The 16,356-nt window shown below is 38.1% G+C and overlaps 2 protein-coding genes across 2 annotated transcripts in view; both read left to right on the top strand.

The window, feature by feature from the left end:
- Positions 1-378: 378 nt before the first annotated feature.
- Positions 379-16,356, top strand: part of LOC125225733 (endochitinase) — a 34,354-nt gene continuing 18,376 nt past the window's right edge. Inside the window, exon 1 of the mRNA XM_048129578.1 lies at positions 379-448. The gene's annotated coding sequence lies outside the window, so the exon portion shown is untranslated. The remainder of the gene's footprint in view (positions 449-16,356) is intronic.
- Positions 4,287-7,001, top strand: LOC125225743. Its single transcript, XM_048129587.1, has 2 exons — positions 4,287-4,683; positions 5,124-7,001. The coding sequence occupies exons 1-2, from the start codon at positions 4,405-4,407 to the stop codon at positions 5,973-5,975; spliced, it is 1,131 nt and encodes a 376-aa protein (XP_047985544.1). The 5' UTR covers positions 4,287-4,404; the 3' UTR covers positions 5,976-7,001.

Here is a 16,356-nt window from a genome sequence, read left to right as displayed (position 1 = left end):
TGCATTTAGTACTGTGTGAGGAAAGTGCGTGTATCACTTGCTATGATAAAAGAAAACTTTTGTGTTTTTTTTAATCAGCAGCATTTATTTTCCATACTAAGCTTATGCCTACATTCAAGGTAACTGCTTCCCGGTGGTTTATCTCATCGCCGACAAATTATGCGATAATTTACATTCAGAATGAAAAAAAAAGTCACACAAATATTTCAGGCTGTAAACGGCGTGTATTATAGGTTTAGATTCGGACAGATACCATGACTGGACTGGTACATGAGGCGGATTTTAGAGAAAAAAACATTATTTAGTTCAAAGTAAGCATTCAGTTCTTTAAAAAAATATGTATCGAGGCACCCTATGCAGCGTCTTTTCGCTTGTTTCGGCGCGCTCATATAACCGCGCGGGCGCCGCAGCGCACCGCACTCGTGCGCACGCAGCCAACAACACAACCGTAAGTACACGCATCACGTCCCTCATACTAATCATGCGACAATACAATCGGTATAGTGAGTGTCTTATGCAGTGTTTTCGTATTCGAGCACTTGAAAAAAAATGTGTAAGCTAATTTAGTCCAAAATTAATCATTATCAAATAATAACATCATAAATTAATAATAATAACAATTAAAAATATACATGATATAGTTTTCTCTCTCTGTTTAAAAAATAATCAACTGTGCTACATTACTCAGGTAAGTGGGTACTTACATTATTTTTAAGGAAGTACAGGTACTACAGGTACTACATATTTTATTTACTTAATACTAATTTTCCATGATAAGAGCTATTATTTATTTCCGAATATTTTAGGGACTATTATAGCAAATTGCAAATAAAATGCTTGACTGCAAAGTGTGAAGAGGTAATAATGACTTTACTCATTTAATTAAAGTGACATCAAAGTAAATGTAATTATCTATAATAATAAAAGAGGTAATAAACAATCACACTTATGTTAGACGCGTGCTTTCACAGCCACGTTAAATATATTACCCATTTACTACAGTAGATACATCTACATATACGCGGTAGGTATAGTATACGAGTACATGCCTATGCACAAATGTACCTATTGTATATCTACGCACCCTAATGAAAGGTTCAACTATTAATAACCGAACTTTCCCGGGAAGTAAAGATAACTTACTACGGAAATGCATAAGTTATCTATAATTGTATATATTTATGCAATTACCCTGTCCACTTGACCGGTTTACTTGGCATAAGCCGACTAACTTTGTTGATTGTTTACAAGCGAATCTGCAAATTATAATATTGCTATCGAAACGGACATTAGTGAACTTGATTCCGAGCTCTGAGTGAAAGTTCCCGCTATCTCCGATTATGATAATTCTAACGGCTCTCGAAGTCCTTTGGCCACTAATAAAAGGGAAAATCGATGGCAAAGTTTCTCCACGATCCCGGGACGACTGCACAAATGGCTCATAAATGTGCTGAAATTGGTAATAAATTTACTGTTGATTTTTTCTTACTTACATTAGGTACGTTGTCTCATTTGTATGTAGGTGATGTGCCTTATTCGTCTGTTAATCGTGATACACTGTACCAAAGTGTAGTATAAAAAAATACTGGCTAAGAGGAAGTTAATTTTGTGTACTTGTGACTTAGGTTTGGAATTTTAAAAATACGTTCATTTGTATTAATTTTGTGTTTAAAAAGTGATGTACGTCCAATTGTACATACTCAGCGCGTGAATGAACCTAGCACGCGAGAGCCGCACGCAAGTTATTTTGCGCCCGTTTATTAATATCGGGTATCGTAATATTTTATATTTGGATAATATATATAAGCAGAAATTTAAGAATAATAGGGGAAAATATGGTAAAATTGAATATGTGAAAATATGGTAAAGTGAATATTCAATGTCAATCATTGTATCTATTAAAAACTACTTGTAATACTTGTAAACACCGCCTTACAGAAGACCGCAGCCAAATAGCACTAGACCATACTCATAGTGTTGTGTTCCTGCCAGTAAGTAAGGCTGCCAGAGCTCAACGAGAGTGCGGTCTGCTGGTGACGGAAGGACCTACGGAACTAAATTTGTTCCGTCTATTGTCCTTTGAGTCGTCGGCAACCCGAACCCTCCTTGGAACTTGTACACTCCCTTTTGCTGTGTACACAGCAAAAGGGAGTGTACAAGTTTCTAATGGGTTGGCAACGCGCATGTGACACTTCTTGAGTTGCAGGTGATTTCAGCGGCCTATAATTAACTCTTGGAGTGTGGGAGTTAGGTGGCATAAAGTCAAAATTATTGTAAAATGTTATTGATAATAATATACCGAACTAAAATTAATAGAAGACAAAAGTTTCACTTTCGGTCGGTGACCTTTGTTGACAAAGGATATCGACACCCATGAACTCATTTGAATCCCTATTCTGAACAAGTCGACAAAGTGACGCCGTATCGACTAGTGATGGTTCTTCAAAGCAGATATGAAAGAGACAAGAATGTTATTGCACAATGGCCGTTGGCAACGTCTCTGAATAAGGATACGGAGGTGGTTAATATTCTGTGGGCTGGCGCATTCCTCATTTATGATGTACAAGGCGTGAATTCACAAAGTATACTGAAAGCATCATAGCAACTTATCCAGTTTACTGATTGTGTTTGATTACATATAGCTTTGAGGGGTTCTAAGATCAAATAATACTAGACACGTACAAAAGGAGCTACGAATTGAATAGGCTGCTGCTGCGTATTGGTAGGCTATGCGCAAGCGGCGATAAAGACGTGCTCCATTATATTTGTACACAGAAGCACCACTATAACTCAGTGGTAATGCAAAAAATCATTACTCAATTGACTTAATTTTAAATAAATAAAATATATATTATAACATTTATACCCTACATATTTAAAGTGACAGGGAAACCATATATTTGCTGTATTTGTTTTACCCAGAACGTTTTTGCCCAGAACGTGCACGTTGTGGAATGAGCTCCCTTCTGAGGTCTCCCCATCACACAAGGGAAAAAAAGTATTTAGGGTTCTCAAAGGTCGGCAACGCATAAGTGGCTCCCGTGATGTTTCTTATGTCCATGGGCGGCGATGACTGCTTCCCATCAGGCGGCTCGCCTGCTCGTTTGCTGCCTATTTCATAAAAAAAAAACAAAATCAGATTTTTTATATAATTGACAACATTTCATATTTTCGGCTATTACTTTTTATTGTTTGGTTCGAAAGAACTGAATATTTAAAGATACACGTATTTTTTTATTTTTCCCAAGAACTGCTATTTTAATGCGAAATTCCCTTTTTATTACTACTTCGAACAGAAAGAGCGTAAGTTACAAACGTCAAGACACAGCTTCGTGACGTCACATGTGTTGTTTCATACACCTAAGAAAACGACAAAATCATTCCTAAAAAAAATTTTTAACAGTCAGCTTAAACAGTCCGAGATGTCTGACTGTCAAGTGTCAATGTCAACAAATATTGAATAACTACGAGCTATGGAATGTAGAAGTATAAGGAGAGAAATCTGTCAAAGTAGATCAGTCGAAAATGACGTGTCATACCCTTATCTACCTGCAATTGCAGCGCCACCTGGTTTTATATCTGCAATTCTGAAACTGAAAGCTTTCGCTCCTTACCTCTAATCTCCATACTACGAGCGGTGATAAGTGTCACAGTCAAACTCAAGTGACATCCCAACCAGAAGATTTTTTTTTGGTTATAGTGGCAGCTCTGAATAGTCTGAATTGACGTTTTTCTGCTTCGGGCGTTCGAGTGGTGCACGCGCGGGAAAACTAAATTTTGGATTTTTTGACCAAAAGCGGTCTTTTTAAAGGGTAATACCTGTTTTTGTCTGTGTTTTGTTATTATTGTATTGTATAATATTAGTTTTAGTGTTAATAGTGTAGTTATTTAAGTTATCGGGAGAAGACGGCAACTTCTCGGATGTGAGGCAGTTGCCCTCTTTTTTCCTCTCTCCAAAATGGAGTCAGATCAGTTTGACCCAGGGATCCTTGGGATTATTGTAAACCCGCCTTCACCGGCATGTCATATGGAGGTGGAAGAAACTCAGGCTGTCGTTTCGTTAGGTAAGATAATTAAATCATCCTCCTCTCCTAACATTACTCACACCAACAAGGACCATAGATCTAAAAAAAGGGATATGAAAACTATCATTTCTAACTCGGACGAACATGACGATTCATGTAAGATTCCTCGTACCGACCAACATCCGCCTTCTGAAATAGTTGCTCAGTCGAACATCCCAATTTCTTCTGATAGTGAGCCTGTTAGAGAAAACTCGGAAAAAAATCTTCGGACAGATCTGTTCCTCAGTTTCAGACCAGAAACCTATACAATGACTCAGATAAAGGTCCATACATCGTGCATGTGGCTCGCGAGGCTTCGGAGGCGGACTCCGGTGCCTACATGCATCCGGTGAAATTTGGCCAATTTCTGTACACAAATGGCATATCTAACCTGAAGGATGGTGGAATTAAAAAAATTGGAAGAAATAGGCTGAGTGTAGAATTTTTATCCGCTGCCGGGGCTAATCAGTTTTTGTCGTGCTCATTGGCCAGTAATAATTGCAAGAAATTCATTCCTTCATACCACGTCACCAAAACGGGTATTGCACGTAACATCCCGACTGACTTATCGAACGAGGACCTACCAAATTTAATTTCCACTCCTTTCGGTTGTGGTAAGGTTAGACTTATATTGACCGGGATATAGACCGTGATTACCTTTTTGATTTTTGTCGAGCTCCCGATATTTCGACGCAGTTGCATGCATCATGATCACGGAAAACTGACGAAGGCGGGTGGATGTTAAAGTTGTATAGACAGCGCGCGATCTACCCTCCTTCGCGCGCGTCGGCTGCGTTCACTTTCAGCGTTACCACTGGTCGCGTTCACACTCGATGGTCTGTCCAAACACACTACACTCACAGTGTCACTACGTTTGTTCAATTCTGACTTCACCGGTTTTTTACACAAACAAATCACTGGATTCCATACATTAGATAGTTTGAAGCCATCCTCACGATTGAAATTTTTATATTTGTGAATCTCAATGGCTTCTCTTACCAATCTCGGTATGTAGTATCGGTATAACCGTGAATCATTCAAAACTCTTATTGTGGTAAGGTTGTAAAGGCGAGACGATTAAACTTTAAAAAAAGGAATCCTTCCGACAATTCCACTCAATGGGCCCCATCAGAAACTGTAGTTCTGACGTTTGACGGCCAAATTCTCCCGGACAAAGTGTTTTTATTCAGCTGTGCATTGGACGTGGTTCAATATTATTTCCCTACTGTGCAATGTTTCAAGTGTTGTCGCTTCGGCCATGTTCGGGCGCAATGCCGGTCTCGTCCTCGTTGTTCCAAATGTGCTCAGCCTCATGAAGGCAGTACCTGTTCGGCTGTCCCATCCTGCCTTAACTGCTTAGGTAAACATTGTGCTACGGACAAGGTTTGTTCCGAATTCATCAGGCAACAACAGATAAAAAGAATAATGGGAGATGAAAGTTTATCCTATCAGGAGGCGGATAGAAAGATTCCTAAAGCTCGCAGACCGTACAATGAAGCTGCTCAAACGAAGTCTTATAAAAAAACTGTTTTAATTCAAAAAAAAACTCCTGCCCTATCTAACCCTCATGGGTATGATGAGAAATCTCACAGGGCCTTAGTAGCAGACTACAATGCTCCTCAACCTGCTAATGGGGTTATGTTTAGGAATGGTCCATTTAGTAGCCAATGTTCTTCTCCAGTTGCACCAGCGCCGACTGAACTGTTTTCTTTGGTCCATATTTTACCTATGCTCTATTCGGTGATCTCGTCTCTTGTATCTACTCTTCAGCAAAATGCTATCTCTCTACCGTCCAACGTTGCCAGTAGTTTAAAGGATTTATCTCCCTTCCTTTCCAGTGGCCCTGTCTGTGGGCCTTATGAAAATGGCGGTCAATTTTATCCAGTGGAACATCAGGAGCATCAGTCGTAACAAGACTGATCTTCTGTATGTCATTCGGAAATACAATCCTGTCTGTTTAGCTATTTCTGAAACCTGGTTAAAACCTGATTCTCATTTTAACTGTCCAAATTATGTATGTCTAAGACAGGATAATCCAAAAGGTCACGATGGCTGTGCCCTTTTGATTCGGAAAGATATTGACTTCTCCCTCTTTAACATCCCATCTCACCCTTCTCTTTATATCGTTGCATGTAAAATTTTCAACTTTACAGTAATATCTGTATATATTCCTCACCCCTCTGCTACTATTATTAATGACTTTTGGTCTCTCTTGGATAATGTCCCTGGTCCTTATCTTATGTTAGGTGATTTCAATTGCCACCACTCTCTTTGGGGTTCTCATCTCACCAATGCATCAGGTCGAAAAATGCTCCAGTTTATGGACTCGTTTAATTTGTGTGTTCTAAACGATGGTCGTCCTACTCGACGCACCGCTCCGTCTCAGAATCCCTCAGCAGTTGACATCTCTATTTGTTCACCTTCCCTGTCTTCTCTTCTTTCCTGGGATGTTCTGCCTTTTAGTTTTGGGAGTGACCACTTTCCTTTGCTTATTACTTATTCTTCTAGCTTCCAACCTCCTTCGGCTCCCCCTCCTCTTCAAAAGTTTAAGTTAGCCATGGCTGACTGGCCCCTTTTCTCTATTCTTACAGAAAATAAAATGAAGTCTTTGCCGCCTGTCTCTCGATCCAACTGTCTACATTGCTATAACCTTTTTTGCCAGGTTTTATTGGATTCAGCTGAAGTGGCCATACCCCTCAAGAATGTTTCTTCTAATCGTCGCCCTTCTCCTCCCTGGTGGGATTCCGAGTGTACCTCTCTGGTTAAGGATAGAAAATCTGCAGAAAGGGCTTTCTCGTCTGAGATGACCATGGAAAATTATCTGAACTTAAAAAGGGTGCAAGCCAAAACTAAAAAAATACTGCTTTCGAAAAAAAGAGATGGTTGGACAAAGTTCTGCGAATCTTTATCTCCAGCCACTCATCCTTCAGTTGTATGGCGCAGTATCAAATCTTTCAGAAATGCCTGCTCCTCGTCGTCTCCGCCCTCGTCCTTTTCTAACTGTCCTTCTTGGCTGTATGAATTTTCCGATAAACTGGCTCCTCCTTATGTGCCTAACTGGTCTGAACTTCCATCTAAGAATACTGAACTCCCTAATTATGATGACTTCTTATCTTCTCCTTTTCATCTTTCCGAATTACAACTTGTCATGGACTCCCTTTCTGATTCTTCTCCCGGCCCCGATGGTCTCTCATATTCCTTTTTAACCAGATCTAGTATGACGGCTGTCTCTTATTACTTAGATATTATTAACACCTTCTTTAGCTCTGGACTTGTCCCCGACTCCTGGAAGGAACAATTTGTCATCCCGATTCCTAAACCCGGCAAGGACTCCAATCTTGGTTCATCTTACCGCCCTATTGCCCTTTCGTCCACTCTTTGTAAGATTATGGAGCATCTGTTGAAAAACCGTCTGGATTGGTTTTTGGAAAGTCGAGGTAGTCTTCCTCGTTTCCAGTTTGGTTTTAGGAAGGGAAAAAGTATCACTGATAGTCACAGTATATTATCTACTGACATTCGGTTATCATTCTCTAGGGGTGAGTCTATGGCTGCAGTTTTTCTTGACATCTCATCCGCGTATGATAATGTTCTTCTATCTGTACTTAGAGATAAATTGTCCCAACTGAATATCTCTCCTAAGGTAGTCAATTTTATTTGTAATTTGCTGATGTTCAGAATTATCAACGTGAGATGGCAGGGTGAAGTTAAGGCTGTACGTCACACATGGAAAGGCCTACCTCAGGGCTCAGTCCTGAGCCCGATTCTTTTTAATATTTATTCGTTTGACCTTGATAAGTCGGTAAATTGGGCTTGCAGATTGTTACAATATGCAGATGATGTAGTCCTCTACTGCTCAGATAAAAGTCCACTTCGTGCTGTGGAAATGGTTAATGGGGCTTTAGTATCATTAGGTTCATGGTTAAATATGCATGGTCTCTCCTTATCTTCAGCTAAAAGTTCGGCCATTGTGTTCTCTAGAAGTCTGATTACTCCAGCCTGTCGTTTTGTTTTTAATGAGGAGCCTATCCCCTTAGTAGATTCTGTTAAATTTCTTGGAGTGTTCTTTGATCGGAGATTTGTGGGCTCTTCTCATCTTTCTTATATAGCTAAAAAATGCGAAAGGAATATTAACATTCTTAAGGCCCTATCAGGTGCTTGGTGGGGAGCCCACCCATATTCTCAAAAATTGTTATATAACGCTTTAATCCGCAGCCTTTTAGATTTTGGTACTTTTATATTCGAACCCTGTAATAAATCAGCTCTCACTGTGCTAGAACGTATTCAAATGAGGGCTCTCAGAATTGTTACGGGTGCCATGAAGCCTTCCCCAAACAGAGCTATCCAGGTTGAATGTGTGGATCCTCCGTTGGATTTAAGACGGCAACTTCTTGCAGACCGCTTTTTATTTGGTATCTCTGCACTATCTTCTCATCCTCTTCTCCCAAAACTGCGTCTTCTTCAATTATATGGGTCAAGCAAAGCATACTGGCGTAATAAAGATCAACCCAATTTGGTTAATAGTCTAGTGAAAATAGCAGCTCTTAAACCCCCTATTATGAAATCTTCTACTCTACCTATTTATTCTGTTCCTTTCGAGGCTCTTACGCATGTACCCAAAGTCGTAACTAATATTGGCATAGATAAAGGGTCTCCTTCTGCTAATTCGACTTTCTCTAAGTTTGTTCACTCATACTATTCAGGTCATCGGCTCTTTTTTACTGATGCATCTAAATTATCGGATCAGGGTTGTGTAGGGGCAGCTTTTCTCATATCAAACTCGGATATCTTAGCAAAATTTAAACTTCCTCCTGAAGCGTCAGTATTTTCTGGTGAATGCTTGGCCCTCTTAAAAGCTCTAGAATATATCTTTGTCCATAAGTTGCCAAAATGCGTAATTTTTTCTGACTGTCTCAGTGCAATTCAGTCTATTATGTTACGCCCTTTCAAGAATTTCGCACGTAGCTATCTTATTTGTCAACTAAAAAACAAAATTTTTGAATGCCATTCTGCTGGCTTAGAGATAGTATTTGTTTGGATCCCTAGTCACTCGGGCATAGTAGGTAATGAGAAGGCGGACATAGCCGCCAAAGAAGCTGTTCTTGATGGGGATGACTCCTTTTTTAAAATATATTCGCCTGATATCCTGAACTCCCCAATCGAGTTCATGAAGAAAAAATGGGCTACCCGATGGACCCGTGCTAAGAAATGCTTCTTTTCTGAAATTCAGCCATCTATCCCATCCCGTCCATGGTTTTTCAAAAATAGATCTCTTTCTAAAAGACACACTAGCATTATTATTAGACTCAGATTAGGTCGTGTTTGTTCGTCCGAGCAATTACATAGTTTTAAAATGAAAGATTCTCCTATATGCGACTGTGGTACTGAAGTTGGTAATATTGATCATATTTTCTTTAACTGTCCGCTAAACAACAAATCTCCTGATCTTTATTCCTACCTTCCAAATATTAATGTACCTTTACCTACTAATATGTCTTCATTGTTGTACCTAACTAGTAATAATAAAGTGGTGTATGCTATAAGTAAATTTATGTCAAAAAACAATATTGTCCTTTAAAAGGCACCTTTTTTACTTAGTGTTGAACATAAATGTTTGTTTTTGTATTAAATTATAATAATATAATAATCAAAAGAATGTTTGTTTAGAATAAGTAATTTTTGTTTGTCATTTTCTTATATTGTTCTGCAGGTATTACCCAGTCTATCTTTTTGCTCTATGTTTATTTTCTATCCTCATGCCGTGTGAAGTTCGATACTCGTTTTTGGCAGAAATGTGCTTAACTGCGCGGTAGCCATAGACTAAAAAGTGAAGTGAAGTGTCTGAATTGACTATGTGACGTTAGTTCCCCTTTATACTATATTTAAGATTTTTTTACTAAACATAAGGAAAAAAATATTAAAAAATATATTTTTGTGATCTACAGGCGTATATCTCGAAATGGTTTTCGATTTAAAATATTGAAAATATTGAAACGTTGTCAATTAATCAAACAATAGAATTACATATTCTAGTTAATGTTTTATCGTTCTAAGTTAAAAACTTACACATATCTACATTTAAAATCATTCAACTCATGTCGTACAAATGAACAACATTGATATTTTAAACCACGAGCGACATTCATTCTATAACGCCCATATCAAACCTTGTAAAGAGACCGCAAGGGATCAAAATATCAAACTATCACCATACCATCGGAAACAAAAGGTCCTTGACGTACTAACGATATCCGAACATACGCCTAATACAATCTGGATATATCACCGTCAGTGAATTTTTCACATATTTCACTCGGGGCCGATTTTTGAGTCTCACGGCGTTCGAATTCAGAAAATTGTCACTGAAAATAATAGGCAATTCACCGTTTTCAACCGGTATTTTAGTGACAGTGAGACTCAAAAATCGGCCCCGGGCCGGGGCGTGTTTTACGTCTTTCGCTGAGTGTCGGCATTTATGGCCCTTTCAGGCCCATTTCAAGCCTTTGACAGTTCATTGCTTCAATAAATCAATCGCGTAAACAGTTGACTCTAGCTCGAACATGTAGTGCGTGTGATTTTTTTCCAAAGGTGCACGAATATTTACATTGTTATATTATAAAAGTGACTCGATGCTTTGGTGAGATGGGCATGAAAATGTATTTTCAGGTCTTTGTTATTATTTATTATTTTGTAGGTGTGTTTTCCTTTTTAAAAGTTGTATTAAAGGCATTCATAAATTTAGTGGCATTTATTTGAGAATAGGTAATTTTTATTGTTTTTATGTGCAAGCAAAAATGCAACGATATTTATTTGTTACTTGGCTTTGTTACTTTAGATTTTTTTAAATAGTTATTTACTTGAAAGTACCTTGTCTTAGTTTTTTTTGCAAACAAATTATTAGCTAATTATATTAGGCCTTAAAAAGCTACTGGCACTTATGACAATCCTCAATGTTCTATATGTCAATTTTCACCACTTTGAATTTGAATATTTTCCAAGAACCGAAATGACAGCAAAAATTTGATTGATACCTAGATAAAAACCTTTTTTTGAATTGATATTCAGGCAGGCAAGTATGGTCGCGCGATAAATGATATAATATCAGGCCGTCTCTTTCGCACTATTTGTAAGAATTGTAAGTGCGATAGGGACGGCCTGATGATTTATCGTTTGTCGCGCGACCAAGCTATCGGTGCAGGCCGGACCGACCCTTAACCTCTCGTATGCTTAGGAGCAGATCTGCTCCATATTGTTTCAACTTTAACATGTAGTTATTATGACTAATATATTAATGACAATTTTTTGACAGACGCATACGAAAGGTTAATTTGTGAAGTAGGTACAATTAAATTGCGAATAAGCTTTTTTGTTAGCGATATAAACAAAAGTTATTTATGAGCTTCAGGTATCGTAAAACTTCGTGATTTATCGAATTCCTCAATATGTAATATGTATATACTTACGTAAATACCTATACTTATCTAAGTTCCTGTTAAGTATAATCGTAAAAATCACGTATATGTAAATATGTTCTTAGTTTTAGGTTAATTACATATTATCAATCAGTAAAAAAAAGGTTTTAAAATCAAGATATCTTAATGTAATCTATCTATCTGTGAACAATCCATATACAATTTTCACAATGTCTACTCTCAAGAGTAGAAAAGAATAGACGATCAACCGTATGTACTACATATAAGTACTTTTACATACATAACGTGAACCGGAGTCAATTTAGCGCGAGAAAACATAAGTCCACTAATCCGATAAGTGAGTCAGTGTTTGCGAATAAAATTTGCATTCTGGACCGCTGACCCGCTGCGTTTCCACGGTTGCTCGACGTCCCGTCCCGACTGGTTTGCAACGCTCAGCGAAAATTACGCATTTGTAGCCCAAACTCAGTTTCAACTGTTTATTTCACGTGTTGGTTTTGTGTCAACAGCCTCGAAAACAAATGGTATTTATGAATAGCCAGTTTAGTACAATACTAAGACAAATTTTATTATTTTTTCATTTTGTTTCCTCACCTAGAAACAAATTAAATAAATAAAAAATACTAAATACAACAAGCAATAAATAAAAAAAATCGTGTACCTACTTTCATATGGAGTGCGGAGTGCAAGCTGGCGAAAACAAAATGTGAACTTTCGTGCGACAGTTCACACTGATTACTTATTTATTTAACAAAAATCGTGTCAACTGTCTACAGTTCATCTATGTCTAATATTAAGTACCTACATACTTAGTATGATTCAAAATACGTAAATATAATTGCTATGTTGTAAGATTTCATCTTGATACTTGATACTTGCTTTGAAGGCTCTGTGTTACGAAAACAAAATAGTAGTAAGTAGGTACTTTAATTACAATTTTTATTACAATCTTATTAGGACCTGACTCTGACCTATACAGTTAATCTAAATCCTAATACTCGTGCAGATACCTAGACACCTCAACCTCACTGCCTTGCACAAATGACATTTAGCACATCCTAAACTGCACCAAAATGGCATCAGAAATCACGAATTAAAGTTATAGTCGCAGTTCAAATGCGTTCGTATCTGATGAACCGTTTGTTCGAGTACTTATTCCCTTAACGCAAAATAGTTTTATGTTAATGTTCACTCGTCTCGGCCCTTCTAAGTAATGGTAGTAATGTTACCTATAGGTATAATTATTTTAAATCCATGTTTTAACAAACGGAGTGTAGCTAAACAGATTTGTTAGAAATATGTTATGTTATAATGTTGGTTTAAATAATTAATATCTTTATGAAACTAAATACCGACCAATGTAAATTATAGGTATACAGCGTGTGGATTCCATACGGGCGAATAATTTATCCAGTTATAGTATCTAACCATACAAATCATATAGTATAATCATTTTATTAAAAAGTGTTATTAATTAAGAGTAATTATTTTTTTAAATCTGACCAAGCAGCAATGTACGCCGTCCATATTAACTTGACATGACATAAACGTCATGTCGTAATGACGTTTAGGTAGGTACGCTAATTGATGTGGACGTAATACATTGCGTGCTGAATTATTATGTATGAAAAAAAATATTTCATCTATTCAATAAAAAAACCATGTAGTTAGGCTCCTTAGGTCCAATACTAATCGTTATTCAAATATTCGCCCGTATGGAATACACACGCTGTATACCAATGCTATTCCGTTTTAGTTCTTGACTGTTACTATTGACACTTTCTTTTGTAAAACATCATTTTCACTAATACACAATTCAATTGCGTAGATGCGTCAGTCTAATCAAATACTAGTCTAGCCATTAGCCACATATAATATCTTATACTTTTAAACGAGCAATTCTTGTATATTTATTTATTTATTTATTCATTTATACCGACGATCTCGGAAACCGCTCTAACGATTTCGCTGAAATTTGTTATGTGGGGGTTTTCGGGGGTGAAAAATCGATCTAGCGTAGCCTTAGATCCCGGAAAACGCGAATTTTCGAGTTTTCATGAGTTTTTCTTTCGTGTTAGTAAACGTAAAATATGGTCGTTAATTTCGCCGCGCGCGCATCGATTCCGTTTAGCTCAGTCGTACGAGGTCGGTCTAATGTACGCAGATAGATCGTAGGTGTCACGGTTTCGAATCCCGGCCAGAAATTAAGTTTTTGTTTTTTGTCTTTTTTTTTGTTTTTGTATTTATAAGAGTTTTTTTTAATCTAAAGACGTGATATATTAAAATAGAACCGAGCGAAGTTCGGTCGCCCAGATATATAATACTTATGCCGCATAGGAGTATGCATTGTATTTATATAAATCGCGTATTCCATCCCAAACTTGCTCGGTCACCCAAATCACCTTTATATCTTTTCTGTTTGGCATTCAATATAATCAAATTCCTTAACGAAATCATAGACACTTTGTTCACGCTTGTCCATTTAATAACTGCTTTGTCACACAAGAGAACAGTAGGTAGACACTGGGTCAGTAGGCGTCGTTAACTAGAGCAATATGCACCGTTAAGTGACAAACGAGACCGTTAACTAAACGCCTGTCATCATTGTTCACTCTTGTCATCGACGTGAGAAGCGGCAACTGCATGCATTGTATTGTATTCAATTAAGGATCGGGTCTTCTCTCTTGTGTAGGCAAGGCAATATGGACAAAATGAGACAAGCGTGTTTATACTATTTACTCCCATACTATAGGATTAAGCTCTACAATACAATACAATACAATACAAATACTCTTTATTGCACACCTCAATACAGGAAACAATATAGTAAGTATCACAACAACTTAAGACCCCCTAACCTCTCCCCTCTACCCTAATTAACTTTAGCCAAAAATAAACTAGTAATTAATGAATTCATGATAAACTAATTTTATAATCTGTAGTGACGTTTCGTTTGGTTTAATATGTTATGAAAAGTTAATGGAATTAATTCTGATGAAGCTACGTTATTTTTTTAGGTTAAAAGACTTAAAAGCTTATTTGCAAATAATGAAAATTTACGAGAAAAATTCCCAGAATCTACTTATCAAACATCGTGTTCTGAGTTTTACTTTCCCTTTTTCCACAGCCTGGTTCCAGGTAATGTTGATTTGATACGATACGACTAATGTGCGAATGAAGCACGTGGACAAGGTAAATAGTTGAAATACGTATCTATTTTTTCTTTGGTGTAACAAATAAATGAGATATTTCGAAGAAAAAACCTTATGATCACTCATTTAAAGTAGGTAGGTACCAACTATGTTTGGTGAGTGAACAAGACAACATTTGAAAGATTTTCATACTCACAGCTTTCAAAGATATCTAAATATATAAAAGAAGAAGCTGACTGACTGACTGACTGACTGACTGACATATCAACGCACAGCCGAAACCGCTGGTCCTAGAGATTTCAAATTTGGCACGTAGGTTCCGTATGTAGTGTAGAGGAGCACTAAGAAAGGATTTTCCAAAATTCACCTCCTAAGGGGGTCAAATGGGGGTTCAAAGTTTGTATGGGGAAACAAGATTAGTTTGACTATTTTATTCGAAACTTCACAGGAAGATTCCTTAAGACATATGACTGAATACGTGTTTCAGGTTTTTTGAAAATTTAACCCCTATAAGAGTGAAAAGGGGGTGATAAAGTAAAAAAATCAATATGGGTATCGTTTTTATGGTTTATCGGGTCGCTGATCACGATAAATACAACGTTTTTAAAATTTAACGAGGCGGAAGTGAAATACCTTTTCCCCTGTTGTGGTGCAATGGGGTTTAAATATCAAAAATATATGTAAAAGAAGATATTGACTGACTGACTGACATATCAACGCACAGCCGAAACCGCTGGTCCTAGAGACGTCAAATTTGGTACGTAGGTTCCTTATATAGTGTAGAGGAGCACTAAGAAAGGATTTTTCAAAAATCGCCTCCTAAGGGGCTCAAATAAGGGTTCAAAGTTTGTATGGGGAAACAAGATTAGTTTGACTATTTTATACGAAACTTCATAGGAGGATTCCTAAAGACATATGACTAAATACATGTTTCAGGTTTTTTGAAAATTTGACCTCTAAAGGGGTGCAAAGGGGTAAAGTCAAAAACACAATATGGGTATCGTTTTTAAGGTTTATCGGGTGGCTGATCACGATAAATAGAACGATTTTAAAATCTAATGAGGTGGAAAAGTAATTTTCCCCCCTGTTGTAGTGTTATTAGGGTTAAAATATCCAAAATAGCCATAAGAGGAGCACTAAGAAAGGATTTTTCAAAGTTCACCTCCTAGCATGATAATTTGACAGGGGCAAGGACGGGGACAGGGACGGGGACAGGGATAGGGACGGGGACGGGGACGGGGACGGGGACGGGGACGGGGACGGGGACGGGGACGGGGAAGGGGACGGGGACGGGGACGGGATAGGGATAGGGATAGGGATAGGGATAGGGATAGGGATAGGATAGGGATAGGGATAGGGATAGGGATAGGGATAGGGATAGGGATAGGGATAGGGATAGGGGACGGGATAGGGATAGGGGACGGGGACGGGGACGGGGACGGGGACGGGGACGGGGACGGGGACGGGGACGGGGACGGGGACGGGGATAGGGACGGGACGGGGACGGGGACGAGGACAAGGATAGAGATAGGGACGGGGATAAGAATAGGGATTGGGGTCGGAATAATCGGTCGGCAATCTAGGCAGTATAAAATGCAGGTGGCTCAGTGGGAAGGGATTATTAGTAAGTAGGCGTCGGCGAGTATCCTGCATCCGTGATAACTATTATATTCAATGTGCTGTAAGAAGATGGTTGTTTGCTTTCCTTTT

The sequence above is a fragment of the Leguminivora glycinivorella genome, chromosome 1 (assembly GCF_023078275.1).
Source record: "Leguminivora glycinivorella isolate SPB_JAAS2020 chromosome 1, LegGlyc_1.1, whole genome shotgun sequence".
Classification (NCBI taxonomy): domain Eukaryota; kingdom Metazoa; phylum Arthropoda; class Insecta; order Lepidoptera; family Tortricidae; genus Leguminivora; species Leguminivora glycinivorella.
The sequence above is the reverse complement of the archived record's forward strand: the minus strand, read 5'-3'. Positions and strand labels throughout refer to the sequence as shown.

Coding starts and splice junctions, on each gene's coding strand:
- LOC125225743 (XM_048129587.1), top strand. CDS start 4,405: ATGCATCCGGTGAAATTTGGCCAATTTCTGTACACAAATGGCATATCT. Junction 4,684..5,123: donor CTCCTTTCGGTTGTGGTAAG/GTTAGACTTATA, acceptor TATTGTGGTAAG/GTTGTAAAGGCGAGACGATT.